General features: G+C 40.2%; 1 protein-coding gene across 2 annotated transcripts in view; it reads left to right on the plus strand.

Annotated features, from left to right (window-relative positions):
* The first annotated feature begins 21,262 nt into the window (after positions 1 to 21,262).
* lsg1 (large 60S subunit nuclear export GTPase 1) overlaps positions 21,263 to 23,958 on the plus strand; it is a 48,831-nt gene continuing 46,135 nt past the window's right edge. Inside the window, exon 1 of one of the 2 annotated variants that reach the window (XM_061683561.1) lies at positions 21,263 to 21,310. Coding sequence is in view for 1 of the 2 variants with exons in the window: in XM_061683558.1 (XP_061539542.1) it covers positions 21,561 to 22,020 (460 nt within the window). In the remaining variant the exon portion in view is untranslated. The other variant, XM_061683558.1, reaches the window with a different exon arrangement.

The raw sequence follows: 23,958 nt of genomic DNA on the forward strand, positions 1-23,958 counted from the left end.
ATAAAATTGAGCTGAGTTCCTATGAAAATCAGAGTTTGCTTTTCGGGGGTAATGTTTCTTACAAAATTACTTCAAGTGATTGGAATATATTTTCTCTTTTTTTTTAATAGTGCTGAAAATACAGAATGTAATCTTTAGATCAACTCATAACACACATACAGTTTACTGTCTAATTGTAAATGCGTACTCTGACTCACTCCATACATTCATTGCTTGTTTTTTAACGTAGACGTTCAGAAGGGAGGAGGGAAAAGCCTGTAAGATTGTTCAGTCGAATTATATCTGCTTATTATGTTTGCAGGTGTGTGAGGTCAAATAGCAGCAGCAGCAGAAGTAGGTCAGTGTGCTATAGCGCATGCAACAGGGCAGCTGCACAGTATCTCCAGCAGTGATTAAGAGCCACCCAGACTGTGTCAATGCATCTATTAGGAAGGGATAAAATACTTTTAGAACAGGATGTGCTGATGTCACTCTTACAGCATCTTCTGCTGAGGATTCACCAGGTCACACAGATTAAACGTCATTTTGTGAGTTTGGGTTGGCCATGAATTGAAATGGAATTATTCACACTGGTCTGAAGCTCGATGCAAATGCAGACAGCCAATTGAAGCAAACCCTGGCTTCACCTTTCATGATTACAAGCTGACCTAAATTCACCACATACATTTGATTTTGCAGCATAAGACTACAGTATTTAGGCCATTGCAAATCAATACAAGAGAAGTCAGTCATAAGAAAGAGAGCTACACTTTAACACAACACTTTTCGTCGAAGAATGGTGTAATCAGAAATAGCCACAAAAGGTATTCAGTGAAATAAATAATTGAAACGACACGCAGTCTGATGTAGTACAGTTCTACATCACTGTAACTACAACCATAATAAAGATATTGTTATATGAACATCTCCTTAAGGTTTCGTAAACTTTGTAAACCGATTTTTTATGTTATGGTCTCCTTTGGACTGATACAGTATTTTGTGTCACCTTATTTGAGCTTGTGGAGTTATAGTCGTTTTCTTGTTGGAGTCTCCCAGTTTTATGCTGATTGATTTTTAGTTCCCTTGTTTCAGTTCACTGTTTTTTTTGGTTCATTGTGTCTGTGCCCCACAATTTGTGTCTGTGATATAATATCAGATTTATTTTTAAAAGTCCCTCCAATGTGTTTGATAATTTCCATATAGAAGGTGTTGAGTGACCCCAATCATCAATCTGCCATAGTTGTATTTTCCCAAAAATTTCTTGACGTATTATGGTACTAAAAATAGTTACATTGTCACGCAAAGTTGAATATGTAAGTGCATCTCGAAATATCAACAATCGTGACAAACATTATCTCTGCATTTTCTAATCTGCATTTATTTGGGGTTTTCATTGGAATTACACGACAATCTCTTTTCCATTTTTGTTTTTCAGACATTTTGTCATGTGCTTAAGGTGACTCCTATCCAGCCATCCACATATAAACAAAAACCATTCACACTCACATTCACACCTATATGGGTACTTTAGTTTGCAATCAGAAAGACCCACATTTGAACCCATGACCTCGTTCACCATGTCGCCAGGCAACTAATTCTCTTGAAGGTCCTCTCCCCTTCTTGCACTATAGGGCAAGGCCTTTAATAGCGTTTGTCTGGACTAGGAGCAACTTTCTTTGGCGTGTACCGTACAAACTTTTTTTTTTTCAGAAATGTGACACTGCTTTTAGCACTAACGTTCTTTGGAGATACTGGCACCGTTTTGTGTTCATTTTCGATTACGCTGCTGTATTAGTTTGCTTTAATAGGCTTGGATTTCTCTCTCCTTGCTCTGCTTTCGTGTGTTTCCTGCCTTTGCGTTTGATCATCTTCTCCCTGAGTCGTCACCCTATCATGGTGGAGGGGTTTTCTGTGTCCCAATGAGCCTAGAACCTAAATTGTCTGAGGGCTTTATACCCCTGGCAGTATCACCCAAGCCAAACAGGTCCTAGGTGAGGAACCAGAAACCGCATATGCTGAATACAATTATTGGACGTCATTTTCCCTTGCCAGGTCATGGACCCCCCCCATGGAGCCAGGCAAGAAGGTGGGGCTTGACGGCAACGCCTGGTGGCCAGGCCTTCACTCATGACACCTAGCCGGCCAAATATGCCACAGCCACACAGCCCAAATATGTAACGTGGGTCTCCCATCCTGCGGGCTCACCACTTTTGGGAGGGGTCAAGGAAGTCGGGTGCATAGTTGGGTGGCGGTCTGAGGCAAGACCCCCACCTACATCAGCATGCTCGAGGAATGTGGAATGTCACCTCTCTGAAAGGAAAGGAGCCTGAGCTACTTTGCGACGTCGAGAAGTTCTTACTAGAAATAATTGGGCGCGCTTAGACGCACAGCTCAGCTTCTAGTACCAGTCCTCTTAGGAGGCATTGTACTAGTGCTGAACGATATTTTGTTTGAGCATTGTTATCGCAATGTACGTGTGCCCAATAGTGCGATGTTAATGTTGTGTAATATACAGTGAATCAACTGTAATATTAGAAGTGACCAACAGAGGGACTTGTTTGGACATGCTAATAGAAAGAATGTACACGGTGCATTCCCTGTTTAGCTCTTCAGAATGAAACTATTGTAGGCAGGCACGCGGCAGCTGGTGAGTGTGCGAGGTGTGTTCAGGAACACTGTGTAAATTAGGGTGGACATGTTCTTTGTAATACAGTACATAATTGTAAAAATAGATTACTAGGAAAATTATTATTTGTATCAGAATGCTTTTGTTAAACCTCTGTACGATCACACTGTGATCATATGGAATTTGCTTTGTATTATAAGAGGATACATTATTTTGTTAATATAGTCAGCCAGAGCTAAGCTATCAATGTCCTTTCACCATCGTTCCTGTCGTACTATGTTGCGTGTTTTTGTTTGCCCATTAAGGACAAAAGTGTTTTTGTTTTAATTCCTCATTTTAAAATAACACCATTCAAGCAACAAGTTTTCCTCATGTATTTGAGATCGTAGAGTGAAAACTGCAGCTGGGTACTAGTGTGGACTGAATGGGCGGCAACAATAGGGAAATGAAATGCCAGTATTTTCAGGGTAATATGCCGTCAGCAACATATTGGAAAAAAAATAGAACTATGAACTTGTTAGTATTTTTCCAGAAGAGGCAGGAACATAGGGTGACCTACAAGAGCAGAGGTAGAAGCACGCAGGTGGATTACATCTTGTGCAGACGATGTAATCTGAAAGAGGTTACCGACTGTAAGGTAGTGGTAGTGGAGAGTGTGGCTAGACAGCATAGGATGGTGGTGTGTAAGATGACTCTGGTGGTGGGGAGGAAGATTAGGAAGACAAAGGCAGAACAGAGAACCATGCGGTGGAAGCTGAGACAGGAAGAGTGTTGTGCGGCTTTTCGAGAAGAGGTGACACAGGCTCTCGGTGGACAGGAGGAGCTTCCAGAAGACTGGACGACTGCAGCCAAGTTGAGCAGAGAGGCAGGCAGGAGAGTACTTGGTATATCTTCTGGCAGGAAAAGAGAGAAGGAGACATGGTGGTGGAAACTCACAGTACAGGAAATCATAAAAGGAAAGAGGTTAGCTAAGAAGAAGTGGGACACTGAGAGCACCGAGGAGATGTGAAAGGAATACATTGAGATGTGACGCAGGTCAAAGGTAGAGGTGGCAAAGGCCAAACAAGAGGCATATGATGACATGTATGCCAGGTTGGACACTAAAGAAGGAGAAAATGATCTCTACAGGTTGGCCAGCCAGAAGGATCGAGATGGGAAGGATCTGCAGCAGGTTAGGGTGATTAAGGATAGAGATGGAAATGTCTTGACTGGTGCCAGTTGTGTGCCGGACATATGGAAAGAATACTTTGAGGAGTTGATGAATGAGAAAAATGAGAGAGAATGAAGAGTAGAAGAGGCAAGTTTGGTGGACCAGGAAGTGGCAATGATTAGTAAGGGGGAAGTTACAAAGGCATTAAAGAAGATGAAAAATGGAAAGGCAGTTGGTCCTGATGACATTCCTTTGGAGGTATGGAAGCATCTAGGAGAGGTGGCTGTGAAGTGTTTGACCAGGTTGTTCAACTGAATTCTAGCGGGTGAGAAGAGGCCTGAGGAATGGAGGAAAAGTGTGCTGGTGCCCATTTTTAAGAAGAAGGGTGATGTGCAGAGCTGTGGGAACTACAGAGGAATAAAGTTGGTGACTCGTCAACTTTCTGCAGTCAATCTCTGAAGACCTCCAAACTTCATATGGCCTTCCGATTATCTAAAGAAACAGTGCGCAGAGTTTCATGGAATGGATTCAAGCATTCGAGCCGTACGTCACCGAGTGCAATGCAAAGCGTCAGACGCAGTGGAGTAAAGCACGTCGCCACTGTATCAAGAGCACTGGAGACGCGTTCTCTGGAGTGATGAATCACAGTTCTCCACCTGGCAATCTGATGGACGAGTCTGGGTTTGGCGGTTGCCAGGACAATGGTACTTGTCTGACTTCATTGTGCCAAGTGTAAAGTTTGGTGGCGTGGGGATTATGGTGTGGGGTTGCTCTTCAGGAACTGGGCTTGGCCCCTCAGTTCCAGTGAAAGGACCTCTGAATGCTTCAGCATACCAAGAGATTTTGGACAATTCCATGCTCCCAACTTTGTGGGAACCGTTTGGAGCTGGCGCCTTCCTCTTCCAACATGACTGTGCACCAGTGCACAAAGCAAGCGCATAAAGACATGGATGACAAGAGTCTGGTGGGGATGAACTTGAATGAGCTGCACAGAGTCCTGACCTCAACCCGACAGAACAGCTTTGGGATGAATTAGAACTGAGACTAAGAGCGAGGCCTTCTCGTCCCACATCAGTGTGTGACGTCACAAATAAGCTTGTGGAAGAATGGTCAAAAGTTCCAATAAACACACTCCTAAACCTTGTGGAAAGCCTTTCCAGAAGAGTTGAAGCTATTATTGCTGCAAAGTGTGGACCAGCGGCATATTGAACCCTATGGATTAGGAATGGGATGCCACTTAAATTCAGATGTGAGTCAAGACAGGTGACCAAATACTTTCGGCAATATAGTGTATATAGTCTGGATTTTTGTTAGTTTTGGTACACACATCTTAATACAAAACACCCACCCCATTACAGATTGCCATGGGGGGCACTACGCAACACAAACCCTGTTTCTATTCTCAGCTGCATGGATAAATACCTCCTCCTGACATGTGCAGACTGTTGTGTGTGTGCGTCCTCATTCCTTGGCCCAGATGGCCGGTGTTCACACTCTGTGTCTCTGCTAGAGCGCCGCTGATGAATCATTGGTACTTGGTGCCTACAAGTCAAATAGTTACAGCACCCGTGCACATGCTGTTCTCAAACTGATTATACGGTATTGACAAGCGAAAGATTGATTAAAAGGACGCTTGTTGAACTCAGTCCAATGCCTGTGTGCTCAATGAGATGCTGACATGAGAGCGAGAGAGAAAGAGAGAGACCAAGCATGAGTGTAGCATCTGTGTCTGTCTGACTGTACAGGTCAATCTGAGTGATGGGCTTGTGTGATGCTACTAAAGCAAAAGTAACTGTGGAACTATAATTGTTTCGATTGCAGTTGATTGGTTGTTTTGCTAAGTCAGTTATCAGGACTGCACACAAACTAGATAACTGAATTCCACAGAATTATGTTGAGCGAAGATGTGCGTGTTTTTTTGTTTGTATTTTTAATCACTTGAGTGACGATGGAATTGTTCCCCCTGCACAGGAATGCAAATGGTAGCGTCACGTCCATTTATTCCTCAACAAAAAAACTGAGAAAGCAACTCTTTGAAAATGTTGACTTTATTTTTCATGGGCTAGTGTGCAATTCGAAATAAACCACAGATCACATGTTGAAAACCCCTTCTTATTTTTATGTTACTATGTTCATAGTGTACAGATTTGTGACACGTCGAGGTGCACGGAACAGGGTTGCACAATACAGTAGGTCACTGTTTCATTGTCGTGGCACAAGCATGCTTTTTCAAGGCAAAATAGCAAATGTAATGATGAATCATAGTGTCATACATAAAGGAGGAGAAGAAAGAGTCAGGTGTATACATGCATATAACAAATGATTTTCCCATTCACACGTGCCCTGAATTAAACTACTTACATACTGTCGTTCTTCTTACACAGGATGAGGATGCTTTGTGAAGGGGATGACTGTAATAGTTTGTGATACTTGAAGTTCTGTGTGTATTGTTTGAATTAAAACCACCAGTGGTGGTGGAGCAATAAATCGTTTGTCCCCCCATTTTCTTCCATCTTCATTCTAAATTGACTGGGGACACTGAATAGGTGGGCAGCAGCACCCAGTGGGAGTCTCTGTTTTTTGACCTTGCCCGTGCACATGAGGCATTTGGGACATGTTGCTCACATTTAAATGTGGACACTGGAGGTCCCCTTGTGTCCCCTAAAAAGTGTCCCGAGAATATGCATGAGTGTCTTTAAAATGAATATAATCTGACATGCATGTGGCATAGCAGTAATACTTTAGGTCAGGTTCCACCTGCTACTTAAATGTTACCTTCTTCCAAAGACCTTTCATTAAATAATAATGTGACTAGAAGAGTCAAAGCCTCTGTTTGATGTCACCTAGCCACCTTTTTTAAAAATATTTTACCATTTGCCTTTTTATTTTATTTATTTTAAAAGCACTTAAAAGAAAACTAACACAGCTGAAACTGCTGTGCTGTACATAAATGAAATCGAAGATAAGACATAACAAAATGAAATGCAAAACAATTTTTAAAAAAAACAATAAAACCAGATCAGTCTCAAGCCAAGTTGAAAGACAAGGAATACAAATGTGTTCTAAGACAAGTTTTAAAATTGGACAGTTTGTAGCTCAGTGAGCAAATGTCCTCGCCCTCTGCACTTGACACTTTTCAACCTATATTCAATTGAATATACTACAAAGACAAGATATTTGATGTTCAAACTGATGAATGTTTTTTGCAAATATTCTCTCATTTTTAATTTGATGCCTGCAACATGTTCCAAAAGCAACCAAATACTAGGAAAGTTTATGAATGTTCAAAAAAACACATGAACCGTCTTAATGGTTTAGTCACCCCCCCCCCCCCCCCCCCCCCCCCCCTCACACACACACACACACACACACACACACTTCGTAAAATGCTTCAATCCACCGTTCAGCCACTGCTGGCTAAGCAGTCAGGCTCACGGGCTTTCCCAGCTGCAGGAAGCGGCGCACCGGGGAAGACGAGACCCGATGCCGCTTGGTGCCGAATGGAGGCACACATCAAAATTAGCACATAATTGTGATGTGGAAGTGACAATAATATACAGTATACTTTCACGTGACTATAAATCTAAAAAGTGTGCATTTCTAGTTAATGGCTCGACAATGTGCCAGGACCCTAACGTGCCTGTGCCCTCACGTGACAGTGCCCCAACGTGGCCAGGGGTGCGAGGGCCCCCAATAACTGGTCACAGCGCTTGGATTTATTTTTGAAATGGTCTATCCTTGGACATTGTTGAAGATCCCCATTTAGCCTGTTCCATATTTTCACACCTCAGATGAAAACACAAAAGCATTTCATTGTTGTACGTATTTTGTCTTTAAATTCAATCCCCCCCACAACCCCACTAATATTATACTCTCCCTCTCTTTCAAAAAACATATTCGGTATATGACCCAGCAGCAAATCATGTCTAGCGTTATATATTAATTATGCAGTTTTAAATTCTACATGATCAAAAAACTTTTACTTCTGCTTTCATCCACTTACATATTGTAATGTATGAAGAAAAATGCAAAAGATATCCAGTCGGATACAATGTCTACAACCATGCTTTTCCATTTATGTATTACCGTATCATTTATGTTATCAATAACCAACCGCAGTTGAAAAAAACAATTGAAATAAAATATACATTGTGACCACCGCTAAAATATTTTGGTCCTTGGATTTAAATAGCTCCAAAAATTCTAAATGTGGTTGTGTTTTAATTGTTGTGAATTGTATGATATTTTTCCCCTTTTTAGTCATCTTGTTGGGTGTGTTATGCTTTTGTCAATCTGTCACGCTCTGCTCCGTGAGGTTGCTGCCCTTCCTCTCGTCACACTGACATACGGGCATTTCTAAATGGATGACCTACATTCACTTTGGTCGTCTTCCATCACTCCTGCGTCCTCCCACTCTTTATCGCTCCCTCCCTCTCTCTCTCGTCCACGTGCTGTCGTCACCACTTTGTGGAAAGCTGTGTGTGGGCACATGCTTTCAAGGATCGCTTAAATGAGGAATACATTAACAAAGGGCACCGCTGTAATTCATCTTTGGAATTGAACATTTTTCTCCCCTATGTGCATCTACTTCTTATTTGGTTCTGTCCAGCGCTTTCTGTGTTTGCCAGTCAGCTCCAGTTTGTCCTTGTGTGTCTTGTCCCTCTGATTGACCCAAGTCTTTTTGAGCAGGATACGCACATACCAATTTTTAACAACTTAATCATTTTTTAAAGTGTGAGATACCCAACACATGATGAGGAGGGAAAAAAATAATAACAGGGTGGGCTTACCGCTCTTACAGTGCGTGTTGTAGTCGAAATGACAAGCAACGATATCTCCATCGACAATCGTGAGTCCCCGCCGTCTGTCCTAATCCAAGAAGACTGATCTGTGCACGTGCATGGGCCTCCTGACTACCGGATGGTACAAAGAAGGTGAAAGTAGTAGTAAAAGAAACAGAAGCTCGGCTAAATGTTAGCATATCTGGTAACTTAACCACACTTAGTCAGTATAACTACAGTATACTACAGTATATGCATTTTTCTTTTTTTTCCTGTTCCTGCCGTTGTTACTTTTCCCCAAAAGTTTTTGCTCTCCTTGTTCTGCTCCTCTGGATTGGGGTCACTCTAGTTTGACCACACACCCGATTGTAGTATTATACCAACTTGTTACCAAAGTTGTTTCTAGTTTGTCATCAGGGAGTAATGTCAAATATGTCATACAGGTGGTTATTTTTTTTATACATTACCTTGTAGTAAGCCCATTGTAAAACAAAAAAAAAACAAAAATGTGAAACCTCCAGAGGTTACCTTTTTTGGGCTCTACTGTATTCTTTAAAATTCTGTTCTCGCTTCTCAGCCTTTCTTTAGCTTCGAACACGTACGCCTAGTTTACACTTGTCCCCCAGAGACGTAAACTCTTGTTGAAAAACAACAAACTTTATTAGAAATTAGAGACAACTGTGTCACGTTCGCTTTTCTAGATTGAATGTCAACAAGTATTATGCACTACATCCGCATGATGTCATTGAGGTCAGTTGAAGTGGAGGACATGAAATATATTTGATTGTTGCTGGAAATTACAACTTTCCTTGAACGTGTGTGTGAGAATGTGAAGCGAGATAAGGTTGAACATCACCATTTGGCTGGAACTGTCACTTTAGTTTATATTGTGTTCTGTTATCTTTTGCTGCACTTTATTACTTTAACTTGGAATCTAAGGGGATTCTCTACTCATGGTAGAGAAAATGTCTTGAATGTTCTCCCCACTGAATGAAATGCTTCAAATGGAATTCAGGTTGGAATCCCCTCAGTAAAATGTCAGATTTTGTGTAACAATACGAAAGTTAAAGTGAAAATAAATGTATGTGTGTTAATTTGACGCATCAAATGCAAATTGTCCATTCAAAACTCAGCGCAGAACAGGTTTCATCCAGAAATCTGTGACTTTTCCCAGTGTTCCTTCATTGAATTTGATGTTTTTTTATCAAATCTTTCCCCTTCATTATGGTTAGATGAAGCACAAATGGTGCATGTTAATGCAGAAAGGAGGAAGGTTGTATCCTGGACTAACGCAGGCTTTGGATAAAACTTTGGAATCGTCTGAAAAGTCAGTAGAAACTCTCCAAAATCAACAGAAACACCTTTGTCTGCTCCGGTGCGGAGTTTGCATATTCCCCCTATTCTTGCGTCGGTTTTCTTCAGGCACAGCAGCTTTCTTCCACATCCCCAAACATGCTTCTTAGGTTAAAGTAAAGATTAATGTTGGCATTCTCTGAAAAAAATCAAACAATAACAACTATTCTTTTGATTTTAACACTAGAAAAACAAATAATGCAATCAAATACGTCCAAATGCAAGACTTGAATGTTTTAAAGTGTTTCCCAAGGACAAATATTACAGACAATTATTGAGAGTTTAGAGATTGAACTTTGTTTGTCCAGCTCTCCGTTTGTGATTGTTCAATGTTTCTTCCCTTCACGGTCAGGAAATAAGAAGAGGTTTAAAAATAGGTCAGTGTATTTTCAAGCAATTTTGTTTTCACCAGCAAACATATATCGACACGTGAGCTGCAAGATTTCTTTGAAAAGTCGAGACTGGATTGAAAGGAAGGAACTGGGGGAAGTTTATGTCAAAGGGTTCTACGTTTTCCACTTCAGTTGTTTTGCCAATTCTCAGCAGTGAATGATTTTTATAAGAAATGATGATGAAGTTACATCTTCACAAAAGAGGTTTGGTTTTGAATGAAAAAGATTTTGCGGTGGGTAATAAAAAGATTTTGCGGTGGGTAATAATTTTGCGGTGGGTAATAATTATCGGCTGGCACAAAGAAAAAGAGTGCCTGTAGTTGAAGGGAAACATTTCAACATTGAGATGACAGATGGTCTCTCTCTCTAATTAACTTCTTATTATTGCCTTGGAGATCGCAGTCACATTTCTAACTTAATTTAAAATCTCTCTGTGACACTCTTCTTTGCATGTAGATTTGTTTTTTGTTTTTTTGTAAGATGTACCGTGTAGTCATAATATTGCAGCAGACGGAGAGCTCCACAATGGAGTGTAAGTGGCACACCGTCAGACAGTCATGTGACCTGATATCATCGCTTGTAAACTGCTTGCTAGTGACAGCTTCACGAGATCGCAACCACGCAGACATGTTAGGTACACAGTGTCCCTCTGGGCTGCACTATTCTAGCCATACAGGCTGGAATCCCACCCACCTTTCTGATAGAAAAGTGAACAGCCAAGGATTCTCATTTTATGGTATCATTTGATTTCTTCTTGTGATTTTACTATAGGAGTTTTTTTTTTTTTTTTTTGCACAGAATCCAATTACAGTAGTATTTGTATCACATCCAAATTTGGGTAGGTTTTACTTGGAACAGAAGTTGTATTTCTTTCTTCAGTTTTGATGAAGTTCTCGCAGGTTCCATTTCCTGGTACATAGATACTGTATATACAGTAGAGGACACCCATTGGGGGATGCATTGTGGGGGCAAACCATGGGCATAGCCGTCATTTCAGAAATTGAGGATCTCATCTCCTTTTTCGCACTGGCCAAAGAACTGAATAACCAAATTATCAAATTCTAAAACACAATGTAATTTTCTTGGTTTTCCCATCTAGGTGCTCATGCTGAAAACGTTTGGAACCTCAATTTCACTCTTTCTGAAGTTTTCAAAAAGTTTGTTTTCAGTCACCTAAAGCATAATCCATCCATCTGTAAATGTAATTAATATGTTTTTGTACTTCTTAAATCATTATGGTGGTGAAGAACAGCAAATTAATAAAAAGCTTGCCTGTCCAAATACGTCTGAAACGGAATAAAGTGGGATACACACATACCAGTACCAATTATTGGGCCAAATTTAAGCTTTTTTTTTTTTTTTTTTACATCCCTCAGGAGCAAAGTCAAGTTTAGTCTTTCCCATTTTGAAAATCAGTCAAGATATTAAAAATCATTATGTGTCCGAGACCTAAATGCTTGAGCTAAGGTAATTAAGCGCATACTAATCCTGAACGGGACACATATTTATTGAGTGATGCTGCTGCTATTGCTATTATTCATCAATATTCCTATGATTAAAAATGTGAGTACTGCATACATGATGTTGTGAATTGTCTTTTGAGCACCTACCAAATCGGTGTGTTCTTGGTTTAATAAATGGCTCATTACTAGTCCTTATTGCTTGCCCCCATTTAGTGAACATGTTCGAGCCAGTGTTTGCTCACGGGGTTTGAGTCGAAAACCTCAGCAAGGATGAGAGGAGACCTGGATTGAGTTTAGAATGTTGGGATCAATAGTCTCGGGTTTCAGCAGAAATAATCGGAAAAAGCCGACATCGAGGTCTTATGAGTCTTCATCATACTTTTATGAGTTCAGACTGACCTCATTGTGAAGGGATAGCAGCACCCTGACCTTTTATTTCATTAAGCTGCTGTTTCTTGGTAATATATGACAGTGAGGGAACGATGAGGAACTTTTTTTTGGCTCTGTCTGGTCTCTGGCTTCCACTCCCACTGAAATTTGTCTCACAAAGTCATCCTTCTCTTTTCCACCATTGAGAAGCCGCAGTAACAATAGCATGAAACAACCTGCTCTTATTTGCAAGCTCGTATACATTTTGACCTGGCAATATCTCTTTGTACTTTTGCTCTGCACACAGTAATGGAATGAAGCACACACACACACACAGTTCTTACAAAGACATTAGTCATGCTCTACAAAGCCTCATTAGAGAGGAGTTGCATAACGTTTTCTAATTCTGTCCAAATGTTATAATCAGTCTATTTTTAATTCATGTGCTGCATGTTTACTTACTGATATGATGCTGTTGAAAGTTTAAAAATGCACTTTTAAATTTTTTTGTTTGTTTGAGCTTTTTTTTGGGGGGGGGGCTTTTTTTTCCAGAGGGTTTACTCCACCGGAAATGTAGTTCTTTACTCGGATGCAAATATAATGAAATAATATAATGAAGTAACATAAAAATATATAAAAAGTTGTCATATATTGACATAAAGTACCTTTAAAGTTAGAAAAACAACAGCCCATTTTCACCAGACAATGTCTTCTACAATGGAAATATAGAAGATTCCCTGATGAAACTACATTATGTAAAATGTAGTTTGTTTGTTGTTATTTTTTACATGAACGTCTAGAACTATCAAGACTGGACCACAGTCTGTCTTTGACACTGTACGTCACGTGACTTCTCAAGTGAGAACTTTAGATCAGATTACACCAGGGTATCTGGGCTGTTTGTGGAACATATAAAACATCAACACAAATGTAGAGCAATCCTGCTACTAAACCAAGGCTTAGTAACAATATAATAATAATCATAATAATAGTAATAAAGAAGAAGAAGAAGAAGAGCGGCAAGGCAAAGGCAATCCTATGTTGTTTTCATGAACTTAATATGGCGTCTATTGAACCAAATTGTAATGAGGTATGTCTGTTGAAGGTTATGGTCCAAGCGAAAATTGTGAAAAACTAACAAAAAGAAAAAAAACAATTCTTAACTAAATCTCTTTCATGCATTGACAGCACAGGCCATATGAGTTGTGCTGCTCATCCTGTAAATTCGGGACTATTTAAAGGGAAATGAGGACTTATTCAAATGATATATGGTTCATTGACAAAGAAGCATTGTTACGACAGACATCTGCCAAACACCCATTTTCACCACTTTTGTTTTCATTTTATATGCTCTATAATGGCACTCACTGGCCTCTGTTGGAAGCTGTTCTCGTCATCTAAACACTGGATGAATTATAGAAGACACACAGATTCAACTGTGAGAAAATAGCCAGTAAGGATAATTTGATTTTCTCAGTTTTGTTGTTCTATTGTAACACTGTGGTGCTCCCAGGTGGAGATGTGTGCAAGTAATGGCTTTATCACCCTGTTGTCTGCCTTGGAGAAATAAGATTAGGAGGATAAATTTAGCCTCAATTCCTAAAAAATAACCCGGTGCAAATAAACGAATGAGATCGAAAAAACATAAACAATACGATTTAGTGCCAGATGTCTTGACAAAGAAGAATGACTGGAGGTGTTTTTTTGTTGTTGTTGTTGTTGTTGTACCCTGATGAACCCTGGATATTGGGGAATTGCTTCTCAAGGTCTTCAAGTGCAGCCAAGTAGAGATAAAGAATGACACACAAGGAATGTAGATGTTTATTAACTTTTCTAATGGACTATGCAAATACATAAATGCTTTCAATGTAAAGCCTCAAAAATGACTTTTGTGATCGGCAGAAATGTGAACATTGGTATACATTTTAATGTATGTTTATGTTTATTTGTAGCTGTGAGCTCGGGATAGGTGCGACATGCACCAGCCACAAAGAAGTTGTTGTACTTGAACAGTCAAGCCCAGCCAGCAAATATTATTGTAGGACTGTGTGTGTTTATGTAAATCGTAGCTCTGTAAGCATGTAAAAATGTTTGCAGGCTGCAAAGAGCAAGCCAAAGCAACAACTCTCACGATAACCCTGAACTTTAAGGCCATTTTAGCAAATACGAGGCCTGAACAATTTCTAGCTCTTTTTGATCTCTCTAGGGTCATAAATGACAAGACACTTAGAACCGTCAGTAACCAACATACATGGTGGTGCTATGGTACCATTCATCACTGTCTTTTTATAAACTCAAATTCATGAGCATAAAAAGATGCTATTTATTTTAGCTCAGGAAAAGCGCAGAATCAAAGTCATGTCTTTGAAATGTTGCAGCAAAACGTCTTACTGTCAGTGAAAGCGATAACATGCATGGTATGTTAATTAAAGACTCTAAATTGCCCGTAGGTGTGAATGTGAGTGTTAATGGTTGTTTGTTTATATGTGTCCTGCGATTGGCTGGCGACCAGTTCAGGGTGTACCCGCCCTCTCGCCCAGAGATAGCTGGGATAGGCTTCAGCACGCCCGCGACCATAGTGAGGAGAAGCGGTGTGGAAAATGGATGGTTGGAGAATTTTACCATTCCTGTGCCAGATACAGAATTTTATTTTATTTATTCATTTATTTACTTATTAACGCTACACATGAGTTTGTACCAGATTTTATTTCAGATCACATCAGGCACAATATCACACATGGACTCCTTATGTCCTCTCAAGATCTATCATATCAGTCCTTCTCAACATTAGTGGGAAAAGGCATTTGAACACGCAAAGTGTGGTACAGGTACCATTAGTGGTATGCGGGCTTCCTCGAGTGGTAGGCGAAAGAATCACTGAATTAAATACGACTAAAATAAAATACATTTAAAACATGAAATATAGTCAAGCATATTAGAATGAATGAAAATAACAACTATTATCTTATATCTATGCCAAAATAATTTTGATATAAATTATTATCAGGAGCTGACAAAATATTAAATATACTTGGGAATAAAACCTCTGCCTTGTTTCTTAGGTCTACTACATTTCTGTATTTTATTGTTAGTCATTATGGTGGTACTTGGATTATTATTTTATTATTGTTATTATTGTTTGATTATTTTAGGTGGCACTTGCAGGGAACACATTTTGCACATGTGACAGTTAATGGCGTTTCTGGGATCTCCGGACAGGACAGATCAGCTCAGCTCAGCTCATGCTGTATAAATAGACTCGACTCAATTTGAGACAGACTGAGTGATTACTTAGACCATCTGAAACCTGTTTTACCCCCCCCCCCCCTCCCCTACCTCCCCCCCGAAATACCATTTGTATTCATGTTTGTATCCATTCCAGGAGGTTACAATAAAAGGCCACAAAAGCAATGTATAATGAGAGTGATGAGGTACACAGAACGGCATTCATGTTTGAAGAGAGGAAGAATGCACTGGGGGAGGGCAAGAGGTCAGAGGAATGCTCCACAAATGTATCAACATTCACTGGGAACTCATCCCTAAGAGCCTGTCCACAATGATGCAATGCACAGCGAGTCTGCGATTGGCAGCTTTCAGCACTGCGGTTGAGCTGGTGGCAACTCGGTGGCCATCATACCGCTCCCTCCTTTGATTCACACTTTCACTCAATCCCTCCCACGCTCCTTGGCCTGGCTCTGCGCATTCTACCTATGCAAAGCTATACGCTGCCTTCCAGTGATATGGCGTAAGTGCCCGGCTTAAACCAGGATATATGGCACATTTCTTAAAGTTAACCGTTCAATACCAACACACTATAATCATTACCAGTTTTATTTTTCGTTGCATTTAGTCATATGTCACTGTTTATGTTGTTAGGTACCGCCTAGTGGATGGAGGGACGGGCCTTCCCACACGTGTGAATATTCTTAACTCGTGTATGTGTGTGTCAATATCTTGAAAAGTGCGTCACGTTTGTCTAAAAAATAAATGTGCGTTCCCGCTGATCCACAAACGCACCTTCAACAATTCACAAACAGAATTGAATGTTTACAAATGATAAGTCATGATAAATGCACACGCCAAATTAAAAAACAAATGTAAATCTCAGATATGTTTGTGGATTTGAAAGACACGTGCAAATCGCGGATATATTTGTGTCAATTATTTTTTCGACAAATCTCTTTCCATATAAGTAGGAGTGTAATAAATTTGTTAAGCGCTGTACGTTTAATTTCTGGAAGCGTTTTAAGCATCAGCCTGTATCCGGATAATAACGTATAAATGTGATAATGGCTCCCAAGGACAATCAAATACTTACAAATCTCTTGTATATGTTTCTATTAGCTTATAATGAATAATGTTTCCACAAAGTTCAATGTCATCAAAACGTTGCATTGATTTTAGATTGAAATCAACATGATTCATAATTCAATGGTGAATATAATCATCTGATGTTCAGTCTGTGAAAATATACCATCACTGATAGTGCAGCAGTTCACTCGCAGTGCAGGCAGTCTGGTTTGAATTCCAACTTAGTGTTGTGTGAACGTGAGCATGAAAGGTTGCCTGTCTCTATCTGCGCCTTTTGATTGACAGAATCAGAATCATCTTTATTTGCCAAGTATGCCAAAAACCCACAAGGAATTTGTCTCTGATAGTTGGAGCTTAGATGATCAGTGGTCCTCAGCATAAATAGAAACACTCAAACATGGGATTGTTTTTGTTAACAATTTGTAAAGCTAGATTTCTGTCTTTTCACCAAAGCTAGATTTCTGTTTTTCACCAAATTCACACCAAACTAACAAACTTATTCTTGTACAAAAATGTCTGCATGTAAACCCGGCTAATGTCATCATGCTGCACAAGAAGGCCGCGCTCAGTTAGTGCTGTCTACGCTGGTTTTCAATTTGATGTTTTATATTTATAGCCTAGAAGTATTTTTTTTACAAATATTTACCGTAATTACGGCTATACTACTGTGTTAGTGTGAGTTACTGACCGCTGTGGGAATACAACTCTGTTGTACCGATTGTAAAGCAAGGAGACCCTGTATTCTTCTTTTTAAGTGTCATCTAGAATTGGTTTAAACTTAATTAAATGTGGGGAAGTTATTGGATGTTCTATGATGGAGTCAATTTGAGCCCATGACATATTAATTCAATGTCTATCATTTTCGATGGGAACAAATCAGATCCGACCTGCCTTCCAAAACAGATTGTTTGACTGTAGAGTCCACTGTAACAAACAAAAACCATTGATGTCAACCTCCAGATACAGTATGTCAGATTTCTCACAATTACAGTATAACACATGTAGTACACGACACACTACGCAAGTACATATTTGTGTTAAGAGGCCCAATTAAAAATCTGTTCGTATAAGTATGGCCTTGAAATTATTCTATTTCTTTCAAGTCGTGTTCAAGTTAACTTGAGGCAAGATCTTTGGCCCCGGACCCCTAAGGTATGTAATTCATTCATATTTTCAAGTCGAATTAATTGCTTTTGGCCCACAAAAAACACAATTGCCGCTCCCTTCACACAACTTTAAGGTTATTTGAGGAAAAACTTGATGCACATCAATTTATCTTCCTAGAGAACATGTCATCATCTAAATCATGTAGATTACAAATGACCAAATTAGAAACTCCTTCAGCTTGAGTTCTTTCCACATTAAGTTCTTCATATGCTTATCAACGTCAGGTGGTCTGGTCCTGCCTGATAGAACTTCTTTCATGCTCAAGAGCCAGAGAGTGCTTCGGAGTCATAAAGTAATGCTAGTTGAGACAGTTGTAGGTCTTCATCCATATCGTATAGACGTATAGACTCTCAAAAGTTAGAAAGCTGAAAAAGATGTGAGAATGAGAAATGTTAAATAGATATGATTTTTACAGGTTTTTAAATTTAAATGAAAACTGACCTTTCTTGATAAAGTCATTTTCTTGGTTTTCCCATCTATGTGCTAATGCTGAAAACGTTTTGAACCTCAAGTTCACTCTTTCTGAAGTTTTCAAAAAGTTTGTTTTCAGTCACCTAAAGCATAATCCATCCATCCATCCATTTTCTACCGCTTATCCGAAGTTGGTTCGCGGGGGCAGTAGCTTTATCAGGGACGCCCAGACTTCGCTCTCCCCAGCCACTTCATCCAGCTCTTCCGAGGGGATCCCGAGGCGTTCCCAGGCCAGCCGAGAGACGCTTGCTCATAAATTAAAGTCTAAACCCATCTATCCATTTTATATAATTCTTGTCCTCAATGGTGTTGCGGGTGGGCTAAAGTCTATACCAACTGAATATGGGTAATGGGTTGGGTACACCCTGGAATGGTTGCCAGCCAATCACAGGGAACATATAGACAAACAAGGGTCGTGGGTGAGCTGCAGCCTGTCCCATTCATGAGAGCGGCTCCAACTACCGGAGACAAATTCCTTGTGTGTTTTGGACATACTTGGCAAATAAAGATGATTCTGATTCTGATTCTGATCTTTTGAAGCTTGAGTAACAAGTACAGTATATGAGCATAATGAGTTTATCGAGAGTAAAAAATGTGGCAGCTTACCAATCAAGAGCATGAAACAGTTAGCTAGGAGCTAGCGCATGAAACTAGTGTAGCAGCACACAGCTTCGCCGAACTGTATTTACTGACATTGGTTTTCTGAAATGTTCCTGAGCACATGTGGTGATATCCTTTACACATTGATGTCGGTTTTTGATGCAGTGCCGCCTGAGGGATCGAAGGTCACGGGCATTCAATGTTGGTTTTCGGCCTTGCCGCTTACATCCAGGGATTTCTCCAGATTCTCTGAACCTTTTGATGACATTATGGACCGTAGATGATGAAATCCCTAAATTCCTTGCAATTGTACGTTGAGGAACATTGTCCTTAAACTGTTCGACTATTTTCACACGCACTTGTTCACAAAGAGGTGAACCTCGCCCCATCTTTGCTTGTGAATGACTGAGCAATTCAGGGAAGCTCCTTTTATACCCAATCATGGCACCCACCTGTTCCCAATTAGCCTGTTCACCTGTGGGATGTTCCGAACAGGTGTTTGATGAGCATTCCTCAACTTTCGCAGTCTTTTTTGCCACCTGTCCCAGCTTTTTTGGAACGTGTTGCAGCCATAAAATTCTAAGTTCATGATTATTTGCTAAAAACAATCAAGTTTATCAGTTTGAACATTAAATATCTTGTCTTTGTCGTGTATTCAGGTAAATATAGGTTGAACATGATTTTTAAATCATTGTATTCTATTGTTATTTATGTTTAACACAACGTCCCAACTTCATTGGAATTGGGGTTGAATAAAAATAATAATAATCTTACCAAAAACACTGACTTTAAGTGTTTCAATTACAGTTTTTACACGTAATTTCATTAGGTAAGTCTAATGCAACATTCCCATCTAAGTACATGCATGCCATGTAATTATTCTTAGCAAATAAACTTTCAGTTTTATTGCTTTTAAATGCAGTTACCTTGAAAAAATGAAATTCAATTCTAGTTTATAGTTTTTTTTTTACTGTATGCATATACAAAACAGGCACAGACACCAGTCACAGAACATCCAAATCCACAGCCTTTGTTCACAAAATGTTGCTCAAAAGCCCTATGAAGCCAACGCAATTGAGCAGAAACAGGAACCCACCAAAATAAACCAGTAACAAACCTTAATATCGCTGAACTGAACTGACACTCATCCACATGACTGTTGATCATCTGATGACACTGAAACGCTCGCCTCTGGTTCAAATCAGTTGGTTTTTTTGGGTTTTTGTTTGTGGGGGGGTAGGGGGGGGGGGTGGCCAGTTTGTTTTGTCTCATGCTAACCCTGGGAATGACATTTGTTACCATGACGACTGATGATGGTGGTGGCACTAGGGCAACAAATTGAGGCTTCTAAGTTTCCAACTTATATTTGAGTGAGTTTTCTGAACCCTCTAGTCCAGCCACTATCTTTAAACAAAAAAAAAGAGGAGTGGATGAAGGGTTCATGCATTGTCACATTAAAACAAATTTGTCATTAATGTGAAGATTATTTTTTTTTACAAATCATAAATTATTTAATTTAACTTACCAAAAAGCCATGTACTTTAAAAAGGGAACACTTGTCCTCAAGACAAATGCATTGACCCTCGATATTTCATCACTGCATTTGTTATAGTCTCTCAACAGTAACTATTCTCTGATTTCTGTAAATGAAAGCAGACTGATTATCTTTCGTGTTAAATCAGAATAAGACATTTTCAAACATCTACTTTTACTTTGGAAAGCAGTGATCAGCATGTTCTGACATGTTACTAACCAAACCAGTAACTGAATCATCATCAGTTTTCGGTAAAAAAAAAAAAATAGTAGTCAGTTTAATCTATTTCGAAAATAATTCTTTGCTGCGATTGGCTGGCGACCAGTTCAGGGTGTACCCCGCCTCTCGCCCAAAGTTAGCTGGGATAGGCTCCAGCACGCCCGCGACCCTAGTGAGGATAAGCTGAATGGAAGATGAATGAATGAATAATTATTTGCAGTTGTAGTATGAATAACCTTTGCATGACGCAATACCCAAGAAGGTAGCTCTCAGTTTCATAAAGGTTGGTGAGTACATCACTCCCTCCCTCTCATATGATAGTGCTTAATTAGTTTTTTTGCTTTTGTTTAATCAACCAATACCAAATAAAAACAACCATAATCAGTTAATATACAGTAATCAAAAGAGATTTTGCAAGAAACTTTAATACAAAATAATGTTTTATCTGATTATTCAATTCATCTAAAGAATAATCAATAGAATAATCATTATAAAAATATTCGTCAGTGACAACCCTACTCATTTATTACAACAAACATGAATCAAATAGATAAGAACACATGAAAGTCATACACAGTTTTCAATGTGACCTCACCATTCTTGTTCTACTGAGTTGCCATTCACCAGTGACTTCACTGACACGGCTTTGGAAGCAATGCAAACTCATGTGTGAAGTTTGGGAGGCTTTTCACTCTTGCAAAGTGGTTTTCTTCCTTTTTCCATCTCCTTTACAGTGACTGACACTTGGGGGGGGGGGGGGGGGGGGGGGTGCAGTGTGACTCGCAGCTCACGTGTGATGCTCAGCCGCCAAATGGGGGGAGTTATTTAGCCCACAATAAGTGAGGATGCAGGATTACAGACGTGGGATAGGAGTGGTGGAGGATTTTAAAAGCAGGTTAGTACATGTTTGGGTTGAGGTGTTGAATCCAAGTCCACTTTTGTCAACAGCCACTTTTGTAAAACAACAACAATATATATATATATATATATATATATATATATTGCACACGTAAAAATGGATAAATAAAAGTGGCATGTCGATCATTGTAAAAATATCAATATTTGTTAATATAAATACTCAAGTAAAAGTAAAAGCTATGGTGCATTCAAACACAACCTGGAGCTGAACACGCTCAAGATGAGAGATGATCGTGGACTTCAGGAGGCATCCTTCGCCACAGCTGCCCCTCACGTTGTCCAGCTGCCTTGTGTCAACCGTCGAGACCTTCAAGTTCCTGGGAATTACAATCTCTCAGGACCTGAAGTGGGCGAACAACATCAACTCCGTCCTCAAAAAGGCCCAGCAGAGGATGTACTTCCTGCGGCTTCTGAGAAAGCACGGCCTGCCACCGGAGCTGCTGAGACAGTTCTACACAGCGGTCATCGAATCGGTCCTGTGTTCTTCCATCACAGTCTGGTTTGGTGCTGCTACAAAAAAGGACAAACTCCGACTGCAACGGACAATCAAAACTGCTGAAAGGATTGTCGGTAACCCCCTACCCACCATTGAGGACTTGCACGCTGCCAGAACTAAGACAAGGGCGTGCAAAATCCTCTCGGACCGTCTGCACCCCGGTCACCAGCTCTTCCAGCTCCTTCCCTCAGGTAGGCGCTACCGATCAACGCTAACTAGAACTAGTAGACATTCCAACAGCTTCTTCCCTCTTGCGATCAACTTCTTAAACACCTAACCTATAATTCCATTACAACAAGCTGGCAATTTTTTGACTTGAGTTCGTTGTCACATTTCTGTGGGGCCAATTATTTATTACTTGTGCACTCACTGTAGTTGTCTCGCCATGCTGCACTATTTGCATATACTGGCCACTCATGCCAGAGTAGCATCTGCTCCATTTGCACACTGATTGAGGAGTATCTGTAACATTTGCACAACCGACATTGTCCCAGATGATCGCACTACTCGTCACTTTAAACCGCATACACTCCTTGAAGTCTCACCGCCCTTTGCACAATGGTCATTGCACCGGACTATTGCAATATTAGTCGTTCGAACTGCTCTTAATGCTAGAGGACTCTGCATCTTTTTGCACAATTGTTTTTTGTCAATGTCTTTATGTCCCCAAAGTGTTCTGTAAATTGACTGTTTGTTGTACTAGAGCGGCTCCAACTACCGGAGACAAATTCCTTGTGTGTTTTGGACATACTTGGCAAATAAAGATGATTCTGATTCTGATTCTGAACTACTCTGCCAAGTACAATTTATGCCAAAGTTGATTAAACGTAACGGAGTAAATGTAGTGCGTTACTACCCACCTCTGGTCTCGTCACGTTAATTAAAGCTGACTTTGCGCTGTATATTCTGTTGCTCCTTTCCTACTTTACTGAGCGACCGGGGCAAATATGGTGTAACCACTTTTGTCTCTTAAGTTACCAATACAGTTCCATTTTCAATTCTACGGTCATTATCACAGTTTTGCTCTTTGCATCACTGCTTGTCTGTGGTGACGTCACAAAAAAGCCAACGGAAAAAGCAAAACATGGTATATGTGGAATAATTCTTTATTATGACATGTATTAACCTTAACCCCTGACCCTTGTTATTAAGAAATTGCACTATAGAGGGTCCAGTCACCTTTTTGCAGTGTAGATAGAAAGCAATGTCTTATGAAAGGCATTAGGTGTGTGTGTGTTGACCTACATTTGACGTGACATTCATCTCGATGATGGAAAAATGATGGCTGAAAGGAGCGGTCATGAGGCACGTGTGCCAGCGAGGCTCAGTTGTCTCTGACCAGGACACGTGCGGCGGGTATACTGGCACACAGTGTCCTCACTCAGCTCTAGTGGTGCTGACATTCACCTGTTGTAAACTCTCGCCATTGTGTTGGGCGGCTGACTTTGTGAATTAAAAGGCATCGTCAAAGGTGAATAGTTGAGATGTTGACATGATCGCGCTGGTAAAGTGGGGCATCCTGACTTTATTTCTGTAGATGGATCATCTGATCCTAAGTTAACCTGTCTGTTGACGACTTCGCTCTCACTTAGACTGGACATGCTTACCTAAAATGCTGCCGAGATCATCAGGTTAAGACTGTGTGATGGGAACATCAGCGAACATTGCCAGCTAGATTTTTGTGACAATCTATTTGTCACAGGATTAGCCATCAAATTTCGATAGTGCTTGTCCACAATAGGGTCATTGGTGAATTGGAGCTTATCTCAGCTGACTTTCGGCGCCGTTTTACCTGCTTGAAATGAAACTAAAATAGCTATTGCTGCGAATACAAATAAATCTACAAGTGTACTTTTATTTCTGGCAATCATTTCTTGATATCCATCCATTTTCCATGGTACTCGTTCTCATTAGGGTCACGGGAGAGCTGGAGCCTTGCCCAGCTGACTTCTGTTAAATACAGTTCAGTTGTCCATCCATCCATCCATCCATTTTCTGAGCCGCTTCTCCTCACTCGGGTCGCAGGCGTCCTGGAGCCTATCCCAGCTGTCATCGGGCAGGAGGCGGGGTACACCCTGAACTGGTTGCCAGCCAATCGCAGGGCACATACAAACAAACAACCATTCGCA

The sequence above is a fragment of the Phycodurus eques genome, chromosome 8, assembly GCF_024500275.1.
Source record: "Phycodurus eques isolate BA_2022a chromosome 8, UOR_Pequ_1.1, whole genome shotgun sequence".
In the NCBI taxonomy this organism is placed as follows: Eukaryota; Metazoa; Chordata; class Actinopteri; order Syngnathiformes; family Syngnathidae; genus Phycodurus; species Phycodurus eques.